This window comes from Prinia subflava, chromosome 10 (genome assembly GCF_021018805.1).
Source record: "Prinia subflava isolate CZ2003 ecotype Zambia chromosome 10, Cam_Psub_1.2, whole genome shotgun sequence".
In the NCBI taxonomy this organism is placed as follows: Eukaryota; Metazoa; Chordata; class Aves; order Passeriformes; family Cisticolidae; genus Prinia; species Prinia subflava.
In genome coordinates, this window is record NC_086256.1 from 4,855,879 (window position 1) to 4,871,735 (window position 15,857).

The 15,857-nt window shown below is 47.9% G+C and overlaps 2 protein-coding genes across 5 annotated transcripts; one reads left to right on the forward strand and one right to left on the reverse strand.

Moving 5' to 3' along the window:
- Window positions 1–774: 774 nt before the first annotated feature.
- MRPL37 (mitochondrial ribosomal protein L37) lies at window positions 775–4,800 on the reverse strand. Its single transcript, XM_063407030.1, has 7 exons — window positions 4,340–4,800; window positions 3,946–4,129; window positions 3,371–3,486; window positions 2,688–2,873; window positions 2,240–2,397; window positions 1,553–1,756; window positions 775–994 (listed from the first exon to the last, which is right to left on the reverse strand). Exons 1-7 carry the CDS (start codon window positions 4,722–4,724, stop codon window positions 917–919), a joined length of 1,311 nt encoding a protein of 436 aa, XP_063263100.1. The 5' UTR covers window positions 4,725–4,800; the 3' UTR covers window positions 775–916.
- Window positions 4,716–14,721, forward strand: LOC134555449 (NADH-cytochrome b5 reductase-like). 4 transcript variants are annotated; one of them, XM_063407035.1, is made up of 7 exons: window positions 4,716–4,848; window positions 6,127–6,306; window positions 7,149–7,297; window positions 8,385–8,472; window positions 11,517–11,621; window positions 12,709–12,912; window positions 14,509–14,721. In XM_063407035.1, exons 2-7 carry the CDS (start codon window positions 6,130–6,132, stop codon window positions 14,710–14,712), a joined length of 927 nt encoding a protein of 308 aa, XP_063263105.1. In that variant the 5' UTR covers window positions 4,716–4,848; window positions 6,127–6,129; the 3' UTR covers window positions 14,713–14,721. The 4 variants fall into 4 exon arrangements, with proteins under 4 accessions (XP_063263105.1, XP_063263106.1, XP_063263103.1 ...); XM_063407036.1 differs by lacking the exon at window positions 4,716–4,848 and adding an exon at window positions 4,898–5,070; XM_063407033.1 differs by lacking the exon at window positions 4,716–4,848 and adding an exon at window positions 5,080–5,997.
- The last annotated feature ends 1,136 nt before the right edge of the window (window positions 14,722–15,857 follow it).

The window sequence follows — 15,857 nt, forward strand, 5'->3', positions numbered from 1 at the left end:
ATCCAGATGGCCAGGGATCACTGAGCACAGACCAGCCCCTGACACAGACACTGAAGTGAGATGAATTTCTTGGAAATGTGCTCTTCCACACCTTAAAATAGCGCAGGCTGTCCTCTCCCTTCCCATGTGCTGGAGGGTACCAGAACTGCAAAACATTCTACATTTGGCTGCAGCTAATTTAGCTTTCATTTTACAAAACCCACACTAATCCCCCCATGTTAAAAAGAATATGCTTCCTGCTCAGTTAACTCTGTGTGGCAGGAAGAAATTCTTCCTTTGTATTTTTAGCAGCAAATACCAGCTACAGGCACCAAAGTTTCCCGCTCCATTCTACACCACTTTCCCCAAATGCACAGGTCTCTTCATCCAGGATTGGGGGATAAAAGGACTGTGGTTCTACAGATCCAACAAAGCAATCCCTCCGATTAAGTGCTTTGGGAACTAAGCACAGGGCAGCACGACACATACCACAGCAGCCAGGAGTAAAACAAAGTCAAAGGCAGGCAGAATGAAAAAGGCTCGTGGCTCAGGCTTTCCCCTTGAAGCTTTGTAAGTCTCTTCTGCATTCAGAGGGACTCAAAGCAGCCTCGGGAATAGGTTTGAGTCTGGCTCTGTGCAGAAGCACACTGAGAGCAGAGCCTGCGCACAGGAATAATGACTGGCTTATGTTCTTCCCAGGCAATGGAGGAAGAGTGCAGGAGGATGCATCTGATGACTTCTCTAACCCAAATCCAGAGGTGAGCCCCTAAAATGAAAGAGTTTCTTCATGCACTATTTAGTTTAAAAAAATTACTTTCAGTAACAATATAATTTATTTTTTAAAGTAAATTAATCCACCTTTCTTTAATTATATGACGGTTCTGGCAAAGAGAAGCAGCAGGTACAGTTGGTGAAGTATTTCCATTTGAGCTGAATTTCACACAGTTCCATGCAGATACAGTGCCAGAAACTTCTTGAATGTGTCTGGCTGAAAGCCAGAAATTCCAGCGGGCTTCTGCAGAGAAAAAGACACGGATGCTCAGTTTGCAGTGAAGTGATTAATGTAGACAAACAACGGCTTTAAACATGCTTGAATAAGACTTTCAGGCATGGCAGCTTCCAAATTGTGCTCTCCCTCCCCAGAAGGGTTTGGGTGGGGGTGCTTCCACTGGTGTCAGTCTCAGAGGGCAGAAGCCCTTTGCTGTGAGTGAGATGCCCCTCCCAGTATAACCAGTACTGGCTACCCTGTGCTCTATTTACTCCCCAGAGAGGCTGATTGTGAGCTCTCCCCTCCTCAGAGCTGGTTTTAAACAAGCACATTACGAGATGGTGGATTACAGCTGGGGGTATCTGTAAAAGGAGTTCATGTTAGCTTGGCATGTTGCACATCAGCGCTACAAATACTCAGGAACTGGTCCCCTCAGGAACACCTGCTTGGGTAAAAATGAGGCCAGTGTCCCCTTCAGGTCCCTCCAGCTGGTGTGAAACCTGCTGCAGCTCTGTGCCAGCTCCCAGACCCCCAGCTGTGGTGAAAGGGCAGCACTTCCACGAGCATTTCCCAAGTTCTCCTTACCACAACAACTTTCTTCTTGACTTCTGGGACACACTGGGCTCTCTCATACAGGTTCTGATCAGAGTCGATCCAGACTAGATTTTTTACACCATCATTAGAGACAAGGTCTGTTGTATTTAACTGGAACACCATGAATTGGAAGAGCTGTCCATCTGTGCCAATGCTTTGCACCACTACTGGCTGCTCCAAAACCTTGGGATCATCCTAGGGAAAGAAGGGGCATGTGGGCAAGAATGTTTCAGAAGCTAGTTACAACAGAAATTGCATGAGTACTTGCTGATTCTGCATCTTTGGGTTGGTTTAAAGCCAAGATTTTAATAAATATATTGTTACCTTGCCCAGAAAATTACTCTAGTCAAACAAGTTTTGAATGTAGATTTTGTATTTTAATTAAAATTCCTCCTTCAGCCAGCAATGAAGCGTCAATTTACATACTGAGCTGTGGGATGGGTTAGAGTTTTACAGCTGAACTTACTCCCTGGTTCCTGCCCATGCCACCCCACTGCATCACAAACACGCTCACTGCTGAGCAGAGGATTTCTGGATTTCTGAAGGTTGGGGTTTCATCTCTGGACAGGGAAGCTTAGATGTGAAAAATACTGTAAGGGGAAATACTGTAAGAGGAAATACTGTAAGGGGTTTTCAGGCCTCCCTGCTCTGGCTGCAGCAGCAGGCTCCCATACGTACCCCGTGCAGCGCCTTGGCCTTGGCGAGAGCGTTGCCAAAAGCAAACATCAGCATTTTAGCACGGAGCTGCTCTGGTCTGAACCTGTCCGTGCGAACGTTGGCAGACTCCAGGAAGAACAGGGTGTGAGGATGGGAGTAGGGATAACCATCTCTGAAACCTAAAGGGCACATAATCATGTCAGGAACCGCTCAAGAAGACACTAGGCAGCCAAGGTTTTCTCCCATTATCTTCAGGAATTGTTCAAGTCGTTTGCTGGGGTTTAAGTTCTTGTCCTCAGTCCTGCTTAGGCAACAATACACTCACCACAGGTTCTGGAGCACTTGCACTGCAAACCTGTGCCCCTTCCTCTGTCCCCTCATTCCCACATGCTCCCTACTCTCAGCTGCCCCCAGAAGGACAAGGACTCCCAAGCCAACCCAAACACAGATAATTATCATCAACACCAACCTGTATCATTGAGCTCTTTGTACACATTCACCTCCTGCAGATCAATTGTAGGCGCAATGGGATAGAAGGTCTCCAGGACATGATCTTTGGTGGCCAGGATCTGCTCCTTGGAGGCTACTGGTGGTATTGGGGTCATAGAGTTCATGAGTATTCCACTCAGGCCACGGACCTGGAGGAGGATGGATTCTGGGGAGGGAAATGAGGCTACAGTCAAACACTGGTGAAATAACACCAAGGGAAGATGTACATTTCCTTCTGCTGGCCTGTTCTGGAAGGTTCACTCTCTCCCCTTCACCTCCAAACTAATCTTAAATAGGAACTCAGCTATAGGTTCTTCTTCTAAAATGCCAATGTTAATTGCTAGGGTTAAGTTCTTAACTAAACATCCTTAGAAAAACAACAGCACTGATTTAGGACACAAGAAAATAAACAATCAGGCCTAAGACAGTGGTTCCCTTCTCCCACCATCTTGACAGTGTTGATTAACACCTAATAATCTCCTCAGGGAGAGCATCCTGCCATCATCCAAGGTTACCCATGCCAACAGCACTATTTAAACCAGAAAGAATTACCTGGTTCCAGAAATTGTTTAATTTTCTCCAAGTCCTCAGCCTTAAAGCCAGGAGCTTTACTACCCTTCTTATCTTACAGATCTAAATGTTTCCACCACAGCAGCAACTGACCTCTTTCCCACGTTGCTGCTATCCTGCAGTTTCTAGCCAACATCCTTTTACTCAGAGAAGGATACTTCCCAGACATTAACCTGCATATATGTATCAGGTTTTCAAATAGCACCGGGCTGTAAAACAAGAAAAGAAACAGTTACATAAAAATGAGATCATACTAGCAGGCAGATGCTTCTGGGGCACAAATGCTGTAAAATTACTGTGTGTAAAACATATAATGGCATAACACTCCCAAACAGTTAACAGAGATTGCAGACTGGTATCACACACCAGGCCTGTTTCAAGTTGGCAGAGGCAATGCTTACAATTATTTTAAAAATTGATACTCTGCATCAGTTAGATGCAGATCTTGAGTTGGAACAGAGACATTGGCCTGAAAGAAGCTTTGATCTAGCGCAGTATTTATGTCAGTGCTACTGTCAATATTCAGAATTGTGTTTTATTTGTTGCTTGGGTTGTTGGGGGTTTTTTTTGTTTGACAATCTGATGCAAAGGGCCTTGAACAGCAGACTCTCTTTCCACAGAAGAGCTGCGTATGAATTTTCTCTGTAGCGTTTCAGCTGAGGACTCACCAATACTGTTCCCTCCTGGGAGCCACCTCTGCCGTGTTCCAGAGCCGCGCATGGGACACCACGCGTTTGGCCCTCTCCTCGAGCTCCTGGAGCCCAAGGGCCGGGTTATCCACGATGCCCTGCACGGCTGGGGGCAAACCTTCCACGAGCTTCGTCTTGGTGAGCCACTGCGCCTGCCGCACTCCTGGAAACACAACCCAACGCGACCTGTCACCGGCGATCCCCACAGCCCCCTCCAACCCAAACCATTGTGTATGTGACCGAGGCTGCCTGGCAGCTCATGGGGCTGGGCAGGCTCTTCCCAGCCCGTGTTTTATGCTCTGTGCGAGGAGAACCCTTGGCAGGCGGAGAAGGGCGAGTGCTTGGCAAGGGGGCAGCGCGGGGTGTCTGGTACCTTCCAGCATGCGGACACCCTGATGGCAGATGTAGCACCCGCGCTCCTTGTACAGCGGCATTTCCTCGTAGCGCGTCCCCGGCGAGTGCCAGGGGTCGCGCCAGCCGCGGTCCCAGGGCGGGAAGCGCGGCCGGGCCAGGCCGGGCACGTAGTGCAGCCGCTCCGCGTACGTGACGGTGTCCAGCTCCACCTGCTCCCGCACCGGCCGCGGCTCCACCATCTCCGCCAGCACCTCCGGCGGCGGCCCGCGCACGGTCCAGGGCGTGCGCGGGAGCGGCGAGCGGTGGCGGGGCCGCCCCGCGCGGGTGACCATACCGCGGGTGAGGCCCCGCGCCGCCGCCCCCGCCCGCCTCAGCGCCATCGGCCCCGCCGCCATCGCCGCCATCCTCCTCCTCCTCCCGCCGCCGCCTCAGCGCCCGCCCGCCGCCATCTTGCGAGGGCTCTTCCCACACCGTCACCCCCGGTGAGTGACGGCAGCGGCGGCCAATGGCGGGCAGGCGCGCCCCGCGGTAAGGGAGGGTCGGCAAATTGCCTGGCGGGTGAGGGCAGGCGCTGGGTTGGTGCGCTGGGTTGGTGCGCGGGGAGGCGGGCGGGGAGAGGCGTCTCCTCGCCTGTGGGGCGGTGGGGGGGACACTTGAGAGACCGTCCCTGGGTGGGACCCGGCGGGGCCGTCAGTCGAGTCCCCGGGCCGCGGCCGCTCTGACCCGGGCCGGTCTGTCCGGGCGCGCACAGTAAGTGCTGGAAACTCTGGAAATCTGCGCAGACCTGCGCCCGGGCGTCTCGGACTCACCCGCGGCCACGCCGGCTTACCCCCCGTTCACAGCCCGTGTGTGCTCCGGGCCCCAGAGCAGGCGCGGTGGGAAGCCGGGCCAGTCGCCTTTGATTGTCTCTTCCGTTCCCCGCCCCCCTCCTTCAAATAAGTGTGTTTCTGTCACAGGGGTGAAGGTTACTTAATTAATTGACCTTGACAATTAAACTGCTGGAAGCGCTAAATGTTCGCTTCCTCCACTTCGTCACCCGTGGCTTCATAATTTCCTGCGGGCCGCTTTGTGTCCAGGGGATGCGGACACCGGTGCCTTGTGAACAGCCTCACCTCAGCCCGTGTGTAAAAACAGCGGGGGCCCCGAGGTGGTTTTGACCTGAGGAGTGTTCGGGAGCAAGGGATAAAACCCTGTGCTTCTCGGCCTGCCCTACCTCTGCGTTTAAAGCCGTATATTCAAAGCCTGTAACAAAAGTGGTTGTTTGCCTGAGACTTTGCCCTCTTTGCCGCAAGTCTCTTGGCTCTGAACTTTCTGCTTTCTCTGCCTTCAGCTCGCTGCCCTCCCCCGTTCCAAAGCTGCCCAAAGCCGCATCTGGTGGCTGGGTTTGTTACCCATTGTCCTGGTGGTTGGGTTTGTCACCCTTTCTCCTGGACCGAGCAGCAGATTTTTAAGCTGTTTCTGCTGCGGGTGACCAAGCTGCTCTTTTGTAGGAAATCAGCACGGCGGAACGAGCAGGATTAAAGGGTGTAGCTTTGGCTGGGCAGCCTGTCTGGGGAGGAGGGCCCGGGGCTGGGCTGAGGCTCTGCTCTGGGCTGGTGGCTGCGAGGTCTGGCATTTGTGCAGAGGCACTGAGCACTCGAGCTAAAATGGGCTGTTGCAGACACAGATCAGCTCCAGGTTTTCAGTTTGATACACTTGCAAGATGCTCGAGAGAGGTTTTCTCAGTCCTTCCCCGAAAACACCCAGCTGATGAGCACCCACTGCTTTTCATCCTGCTGGGTTTGATGCAGGGCTTGTGTTTTGCAGGCAATGAGTGACAACGAGCAGGACTGGCTGGCTCTGAAGCCCCAGGAACCTTCTCCATCCCAGTGCTGCGGCAGCGGCTGCAAGCCCTGCATCTACGATGTTTACGAGAAGGAGCTTGCACAGTGGGAGAGAGCCAAAGCAATGCAAGACAAAAGCCTTCTCATGGGAAAGAAGGAGCAGGTCGATTTATCTTCATCGCATCCTGGAGCCTGTGCTTTGATCACACTTGTTCGGGTGTGGGGTTGTGGTGATGGGTGAGGGATGCAGGGATAAATTCAAGTCGTGCCTGAAGAGCGGGCTGTAAATGCAATTCCCCAAACTCAGCCTTCACCCTCCCCCTTGGCCACTCTCTCCCTGCTGTAATGTGATTTTCCAAGTGTAGAGTTCTCCCTGGTGTCGCATTACAGCCGTGGCTCTGCAGCTTCTCCTCTCCGAGTTTCCTCGGAGAAGCTTTGTTTTCCTCACCTTTCTCATCTTTGCCTGATTTTTAGACTCGTATTTTGATGCTGAGAAAAAGCTGTGTTGTGTGTGGTGGAGCAGTTTGTCTTCAGAGTGTAATTTTTAAGCCTGTCAGTGCCCTTTTACATAAGATTAACTATTCTGGGTCAAGCAAAAAAAATCAGCTGAAACAACTGACTATATTTTCTGTTCACTGTGGCCATCAGCAGGTTGCAAAGTTGCCCCCAAAGCAGCGCTTGCCTCTTTGAGCAGAATTATTTCTGTTTGTTCCCAGACATGAGAAAATGATCGCAGTGAGTCATAACAGGATGACCTTGCTGTAAGGTGTACAAAAATGTAATTTAAAAAGGTGGTGGTGGGGAGAAATGCAAGATCCCAAAGTGCATGCTGCAGAACATGATAATGAATCAGCAGAGAGCTGGAATTTGTGCCGGGCCTCAGTGTTCCATACACGTCCTGAGTATCTCTGGCAAGAAATTAGCACACAACGTTTGCTTCCAGAGAAAAATGAAATAATAAAAGACACCATCTAACCAAGTAATTACTTATTGTTGTTCTTGCAGAGCAATAATTCAGAGCTGAATCCAGATACATTCACTGCATTCAGTGTGAGCTCGGTGGAGCAGCTGACAGAGGACACCTACCAGTACAAATTTGAATTACCAGGAAATAGCAGCCTGCGATTGAGTTTAGGACAACATATCGTGTTAAGGTATTGTTCTCTGTGCTAGTTAAACACTCTGCATTATGTAACCTAACACATAGGGTTTTGTCCATAGACAAAGGCTTCATAGCAGGCAAATCATGATTTCTGTACCTCCACAATGACACAGATCAAAGAGCTCGTGAGCTCGCTGCCTCTACTAATTCTATGGCAAAAGCTGTAGTTTTCTTCAGCATTGTCCCTGCGTTGGTGGCTCAGAAAGAACTACGAGTGATTAAGAAAATGCATTTGCAGAAAGAAAGATTTAAAAGAATAGATGTTACAACAGATTATTTACTCCAGCACGTTGGAATGAAGACGATGAGCTGCACTTGCCCCAGAGCTCAGTGTTTTAGGCCCTGTATCTTGGGGTAACTCAGCACCCCAGTGCCCAGGCACTGCCTGACTGATTTCTAGCAAAACAACCCTCCTATGTAGTTTGCTGCTTGCCAGAAAGGGGCCACTTGGGGAAAGTTTCTGTCTCTCAGCCATCTGTGGTGATCATTGCCAGAGAAAGTCCTCTTAGGATGCCACTGATGTGCATCTGTTGACGTCTCTGGTACGTTCAGGGCTGGTGTGTGTAGCTGGCTCTGCTGACAGCACACGCTCCTCCCTCCAGCCCTGCTCATCACACAGCACAGAAAAAGGTTTGGTCACTTCAATCAGCTCCCGTGGTCAGTGGCAAAGAGCAGGGTGGATAATTCCATGAAAAGGGAACACTTACAGGAAAATACAGCCTGTATTGACAAGGCCCGGGGTCAAGGCTGTGCCTTGGCTTTTGTTATTTGATTACCAGATGCTGACTGGATGCAGAAAGTGACCCCAGCTCAAAACGAACAGCAAACTTAAGTGTTTTCTCTCCCCTTTGCCACTCATGCATGTTCTTACAAAATCCCTTTCAGGGGTGTGTCCAGGAGCTGGATGTGGTACAGCTGAGGCCACCACAGGGAAAACAAAAGGTGCTGATAGCCATTATGTTCCCCCTGGACTTCTGCCTTTGGAAGGGAAATGTTTTGCATCTGTGCACAGAGGACCTGTCTCCCAGGGAGCTGCAGGAGCCCCCCAAGTCACAGGGGTTTCCTGTTTCTCTTCTCAGAGGAGTGGTGAATGGTTTGGAGGTCCAGAGAGCCTACACTCCAATTAGCCCCAGGAATGCAGAAGGTTACTTTGAAGTTCTAATTAAAGTAAGTAAGCCTGCACAATGTGGGTTAGAGTATAAGGTGTTTTCTTTAGGAACCAAGGGTGTTGTCAGTGCTTCAAGTAAGACTCTCCCAAATCCCTCATGGACGGTTTCTCTGTTGTTTTGAAGCATTTGTGCTTTGCTGGTAAGAATTGCAGTTTTTCCCACAAAACTGAAAGCAGAATAAGTTGACACACAAATAAGTGATTTGCAGCAGTAGCCCTGGGATCACTTGGGAGAGCCCTTCAGATGGAAAGATGTGTCCATTCCATTTCTCTCCTTTCATTTTGCTTTTTCAAGCTGTCTTTGAAATCGCACCCATTTGTCAGCCCAGCTGAACCACTGATTTTGGGAAATGTTTGCCCTTATCCTCCCCTCTGTATTTTACTTGAAGAGCACCCCTCTGTAAGTGGGCAGCTGCTCTGGTGTGCAGACAGGGCTCTGGAGCTGCAATGTGAGAGGGACTTTGTTGCCACAGGGCAGAGGGGTGCCCCATAGGCACAGGCTGCACCTCTTGAGGTGGACATGGTGGCAGAACCCATTTTGGACAAGTGTCCTTACCTTTATGGAGTCAACCACAAAATGCCAGCTGAGTTCAAAAGGATTTTATAGGAGATGTGGCTAGAAATTTGTCTCGTGTAAGTCTTCAGGGTGCTGATAAATGATTATTTTGTGTGGCAAATACTGACTTGAACATTTTTCCAATACTGCATCTGTATGTCACCAGGGACTCCTCAGGGCAGACACAGACTTGAGTACAGGTGTGAAATTCAGAGTGCTGGGTATCCCAGGTGGCTTGCAGAGAAGGGCCTCTTGTCCCCTGCCTGTCTTCCAGGATTTCAGGTTTCTGGGGTTTATTATGCATTGTATGTTCGAACACAAACCCAGCTCTTTAGAAAAGTGAACAGCTCCTCTAGGACACCTGTGGGAGGGTCATTTCCCCATTCTTGTGGCAATTGGTGTGTGGTAGGGGAGAGAAATGTTGCATTTGAGTTGCATTAATAGGATACATTCACAGGATGGCTGTGAAATTTCATGTATAGCGGCTCATTACTCACAGGTTTTGCATTTCAATAATAATAGTAATGATTGTAATGATACCTTTCCTTTATATAGAACCTTTCATCCCAAAAGGAGCTATAGTTATTCTCTGGCAGTGACAAAAGAGGTTGGTAACACCCAGTGTAAAGCAGCCATTTTTATAACTCACTCTGTAGGTTGTGTATATTTTACACTATTGAGGCAATTTTGGAAAGTAGTATATTATTATTACTATGCAATCCAAGCACTGTTCAAACCCTTCTTTCTCCTGTTATTACAGCATTGCATTTGTGATACTACAGTTAAGAGTGAGGGAGTTGCCATTTACAGAGCATAACCCTCTTTTTGAGTGATTTTATAATGTTAGGGTTTCTCTCCATGTAAGATGGGGTATGGAAGTTTTCCCCTAGGAGATAGGGGTTTTTTTCTTTTTATTTAGAAAAAACTCATTTTAAACCCACTCAATCACTTTTCACTTCAATTTTTTGGAAATAATTTTGATGAAAGAAGAATTGTTTTAGTTTCCATTACCCCAGTCCTTTGGGAATAGGCAGTAAGTGGACTTTTCTGGTTTTGCCTTGGGTTTCTGGATGTATTTGAAGAAGAGGGGTATAAAATTTGCTTCTTTGAAGCAAGTGCACACTCTTTGCATGAGACTTAGCACCTGCCCAAAGCCCTCTGAACATAAAAGAATTCTGACAATAACTCAGAGCCTGGATGTGCGTGTGATTCACCTTTTGAATGTAACAACTAGTGCTAGTACTTCTTAATATTTCAGGTTTAAGTGAGAGGCTGGGAGGGGAGGAGCATCTGTGTTCTTTCTTAGCTAACACTGCTTGCAAGCACACGCACAGGATCTCTCACTCGCGTTTTCTGAGCTGCTTTGTGGTTCACCAATTTTGTTTGCCTGCAGTGCAGCTTGGTGGCCAGCCAAGGCACTGGGGTGTGGAGCCGGGCTTCTCTCCAATGCCTGTGCAGGAAATACCCCCAAATCCACTTCTTTTGTGTGGGCTGGAGCTGCCAAAGGCTTGTATCACATCCCATCTTCTGACCCCTGCTTGTGTTGCTCTTCCCCAGGCTTATCCATGTGAGACCCATTGTGTGCTGCAGCTTTGGGCTTTTCAGCTCTTGCTGCTTGGGCCAGTCCTGGTCCTCTGGCCTCATCCCGGGCCATGGCTGCTCTTTTGCTCACATTTTTCTCTTAAAACATTCAGTGGTCACACATTTAGGGCAGGGATGGCAACATGACTGCTTGGACAAGCCTTTCATTTTCCAGCCTCTCGTCCTTTCTCTGTTTCCAGCAAGCACTGAGCCCTTCTCCTCAGTCATGACTGAGATCAGCATTCCTGCAGGCAACAGCCTGGATAATGTTGTTTGTGCCTGGTAGAAAATGAGGCAGGTTTTTTGCTCGTGTTTTTCTTCCATGGGGCCAACATAATATATTACTTTGGAACTGTGGAGGCATCCCTCAGCATCCAGATGATATTTCCTGGAAACAAAGAGTTTTACAAATGAGAAACCTGACTTTGGGTCACTAATTGTATCAGTGCAGCATCTGAGAGACTGAAACAAAGCAAGAGCTGTGTGGTGTTTATATAACTAACAGTACCCAGAGGGCATTTCCAGACCCCATACCCTGAGATTTGAGAGAGAACATTTGAAGGCCTGCACTGTGCTTTGCATTCAAGACGCTCTTCTCTGTGTGCTTTATAAGCAAAAACTCTGATAAGCTTTTTCCAGTTTTGGAAATTCAGGCTGCGTGAGAGGGGGTTTGTGTTTACGTTATAGTCAAGCTGGAGTGGTTCCAATATGATTTATTTTAAATGTCTTTGTTTTGAGTATAACTCTGAGTTATTTTTCAAACAGAAAGATCTTTCTTTCTTTTTTAAATACGCAAAATGTTTTTTTGTCCCCTTTTCGTAGATAACTTTATAATCGACTTTAAGCTGGGAAACTTTCCAATGGAGTATAATTATTCTTTTCTTTTGTGCAATGTTTTTTTATTAGTGCTATGAAGCTGGGCTAATGTCACAATACATAAAAACATGGAAAAAAGGAGACGTGGTCTTTTGGCGTGGGCCGTTTGGAGGGTTCCCGTATCAGCCTAATAAGGTTAGTTCCTAAAAGCCGTAGGATGCCTGAGCTTTGTTCAATACTCTGAAAGGAAGACATCAATTTGATTACTGTTTTCATGATTATTTTAGAGCCTTCCTGGGTTGCTGTGCAGTGTGACAGCATTAGCAGTCAGTTGGAGCACCTTCTCGAACCGCAGAATATTTAAGAGGGAAGAGGAGGTGGATGTGAGACAGGAAAATACTAGCAAGTCTCTGTGTTCATCACTTGCTTTAGGAGTTCCTGATGTGCCTAACAAAGGGAACTTTCTTTGCCCCAGCAATGGGTGTGGATGGGTTTTTGCCTGATTTGACCCACATCTCTGTGTTGTGACTGAGTAGGGGAGGTGTTAATCTTCTCCTCTCTCGGGTATTCCCTGAGCTGCTGAGGTGTCAGGTCGCTCCCCAGATGCTGATCCCACCTGCCAATACCAGGCTGGCTGCAGGGAAAGGCAGATCTGGTTTCAGGGGGAGGCTTCTCACACACACTAATTCAGTTACTTAATTCTGACCTTTCAAATGAGGAGCAAATTTGAAACACTAGTCATTAAGATCCCAAAACCTTTTGGGGTTTTTGGTGGATTTGGTTTTGAGTTTGGGTTCTTTTTCCCCCAACGCAAATAAGGAAAATCTGAGTGGCCAAGCTCTATACCGAGCAATTGTGTCCTGCTTCCTGACACACTCGTTTCTCCCACAGAACAAAGTAAAATCTTCAGGATTTTACTTTGCAGCAACCAAGAGAAACCCAGGGAGCATTTCCAGTGGAAGAAAACACACAGTGGGTCAGCAAAACATACTACAGAATTGAAACTGAAAGATGAATTAATTGAAATCAAGGCTAAAGTTAGGATAAATTATTATATTTGGGTAAAATCCAGTTTTGTTAGATTTGATAGGTAAACCCTTCAAGTGCAATCTGTAATCCTTTGCAAAAGAACATTTTGGGTTCTGAATTTACCAGTTCATGACCTTCTGGTATGTTGTTTCTCAAGAGACCTTTTACCAGGGTGGCAGCAAGAGGAACTGACCATGAGCACACCCATTTCCAGCCACCACAGCTCATTCCAAATTCTCTGTTTTGTTGTTAGCACGGAGAACTCCTCATGCTGGCCTCTGGCACTGGCCTTGCACCAATGATCCCCATCCTCCAGTCCATAACAGATGATGAAGAGGATGAAACCTTTGTAACTCTTGTTGGCTGCTTCTCTACCTTTGACAAAATTTATTTAAAACCTCTTCTGCAGGATTTGGCTCGCTACTGGAATATTAGAATATATTATGTCCTCAGCCAGGTAAATAAATGGATATGAAGTGTGTGTGTGTGTGTGCTGGATGAGCCTCTGCCTCCTCCACTTTTCCATAAGCATGATCTTAATTCTTTCCCAGTCATCCAGCCTAATTTGTGATCCAGTAGCTGCTGTTCTTAAATCTGCTACATGTACTCACCCTGCTGCTAGTCTGGAGAATTTTGGGGAAGTGGCCATCCTGTTACTCTCTGCCTTCCTGTTCTGTTGGGATGGACCTGCTATTCCATAGTCACTGTTGGTTATTCCCCCCATTTCAGACAGTTGTTGCCACACCTAAACAGCAAATAAGCTGGTTTTTTCTTCCTAATACCAGTGCCTTAATCTGTCCTTCTATTCTTTGCTCATGACTAGAGCTCTCCTCTGGTGTGCCAGCACCAGCTTCCCAGCAATTATTTTTCCTTGCTGACCCATTTTTAAACTTCTAAAAGTTGTTTCCCCCTCTGTAAAATTACTTTTCTTCCACGTTCATGGGATGAGGGCATACATCTCAATGGTTTTACATTTGAGCAGTCTTTTTCATTTCCATTTGGTCCCAAAGTTGCCTGTGTTCTGCATGGATTTGGTGGTTAAAAATTATTTCCGTCAGAAATGAGGATTCATTGCTGGGAGGATATAGAAAGAATTATTTATGCTAAGGGAATGAATCCCATTGCATTTTTAGTTTCTCAGATGAATCATTTCTTGTATCTCTCACAGTGGAACTGTCTCATACATTCTGTTCCATGTATGGCCTCGGCAAGATGAGAGTTGGTAGAGGGAAAAGTGCTGGTGACTTGGGCACCCCCTCAGCTGCTCTGTAAGAGCATAACCATAATTGTCTCTGGTGACATGGCTTAAATACCCTTTTCAGGGGGTTTAAACTCTTTGACTGCTGTCTCAAGAGCATGAGGAGGTCTTGAAATTCAATCAGCGAAGGGCACGAAACCCACCTGACCCCTGTCAACACTGTCTGCCCCTCCTCTCTCCCTTTTTCCTCCTCTCCCAGCAGGTTTGTGGTAGTCCAAGGCTGGCTCGTGCATCCTCCCTCTTGGGGTTATGTATCTGTCTGTATTTCATTGTGCTGCCTGTCACCACCACATCTGAGCACCTTCTGCTCCTGATTAATTGCAGCAGGGGAGTCCCTGCTGGATCCAGCACCACAGGATCTGACACTTCTCATGGGATCAGAGCTGCATTTGGAGCAGAGCTGGCTTCTTTCAGTTTTGGTCAAGGGAGATGGGACTGAAAGAGATTTGGGAATGGGAGAGGCAATAGAGAGGAATAGACTTGGGACTTGGGAATAGGAAAGGTGCTCTGGGAGATGGTTCTCGATGGAGAAGGTTCTGCAGCATTTATTAGTGATAGTTACACTCTGGTTTTGTTCAGTCCCCCCTGAGCGAGTGGCCAGGTCCTGTGGCAGGGCAAAATTTCATCTGGGCTTGGGAAGAGGAATGCAGCTCTCAGGAAGGGTCAGTGTCACCCACATGGTGTCACAAAGGTGAAAATCATCCTGTGCACCACTCTGAGGGGAGGAGGGATACTCAGCTCTGAGCAATGATGTCCTTTTTAATGTCACACACAGCAAACCTTTTACCTTTCCAGGAAACTTCACTGGAAAAACTTCCTTGGAGCTATCAGGAAAACACCTACACTGGCCGTCTCAATGAGGACTTGATGAAGACAATAGTAAATTCCTGTCGAAGAAAGCCATTTGTATTAATTTGTGGCTCTTCTGCTTTCAATGAAGATATGAGTAGATACTTGAAAGCTGCAGGAATTGAAGAAGATTCCTGTTTTGTCTTTTAGCAGGACATTCCTGACCTGAGGAACCTTAGGCTGAGCCTTGGATGTCCTTGTTTCTTTGCAGACATTGCACAAAATGAGCCTGCTCAGAAGTCTGAGCTCCTTGGGGCAACTCTATGTTGATCCTCACTCTGGGGTGAGGAACAGGGGCCATTCCAGAGTGGCTGGCACCTGGTGTGCCACCTCAGGGACCAGCATGGCAACTTTAATGGACGTCTTCAAGTGCAATTTTAAGAGAGAGATCTCCTAAGGGGGTACTAGAAAGCATCCATGCACACAGCTCTGCTGTAGTATGACAATTGGTGACTTGCTTTGCAATCTGTGTTATTCTGCAGTGGTGTTGTGCCCTGTTAGGTGTCCAGAGGAGAGACAGAATCCTCAGGGATCCTTTCCAGGCCATGGGGACAGCAGAGTCGGGATCATTTTAGTTCTGTCATGTGCAGGCTAATGTCAGGCAAGTCCCTTCAACCTCACTGTGCCTCAGTTGCCCCACTGTACACTAATGCAGAGAAGGTGGCACTGATCTCTGAAAACAGCCATTCCAAAACATTTCAATTTCCAGTATGGAAAAAGTATCCATAAGGATGGAATGATACATTCTGTCTAGTGAGAACTTAGGCAGGCTAAGCTCCTGCCCTGTGCTTAGCCCTGGAATTGCTACCTGGGGAGACAAAGAGCATGTCCTAAAACTGGGAGAGTGTGGCTGGGTTGTTCCTGCTCTCTGTCAGGGAGGATGCTTGTTTGCTTTCCATGTCCCCTAAGTGTTGTGTCATAGCCCTGGCTCATTAAATGGAACCTCTTTACAAATTAACAGCTGTTTGGTGTTGTCACAGGACTCTCTCAGGTGCCTGAGGAGGTTCCCTAAGCATGCAGGAGCACCACCTGAGGAGGGAAAGCTGCATGGGGTCTGCAGGGACAGGGAGCAGAGGTAGGGAGCTGCCTCAGGGATGGCAGCCTGGCACCTAGCCTGGGCACCTGGTCCCCTTCCTCTTTTCTCAGTCCAAAATGCTGCTGCTTTTCCTCTGAGGTATCTGCTGTCCACTCTTTCACCTTCTTAGACTGCTGTGTTTCCTATCTGCACCTGGAAATACAAATTTCCTGCACACCTTGTGTTTTTCTGTTCATTCCCAGTTGGTCCTGTGTTGGGG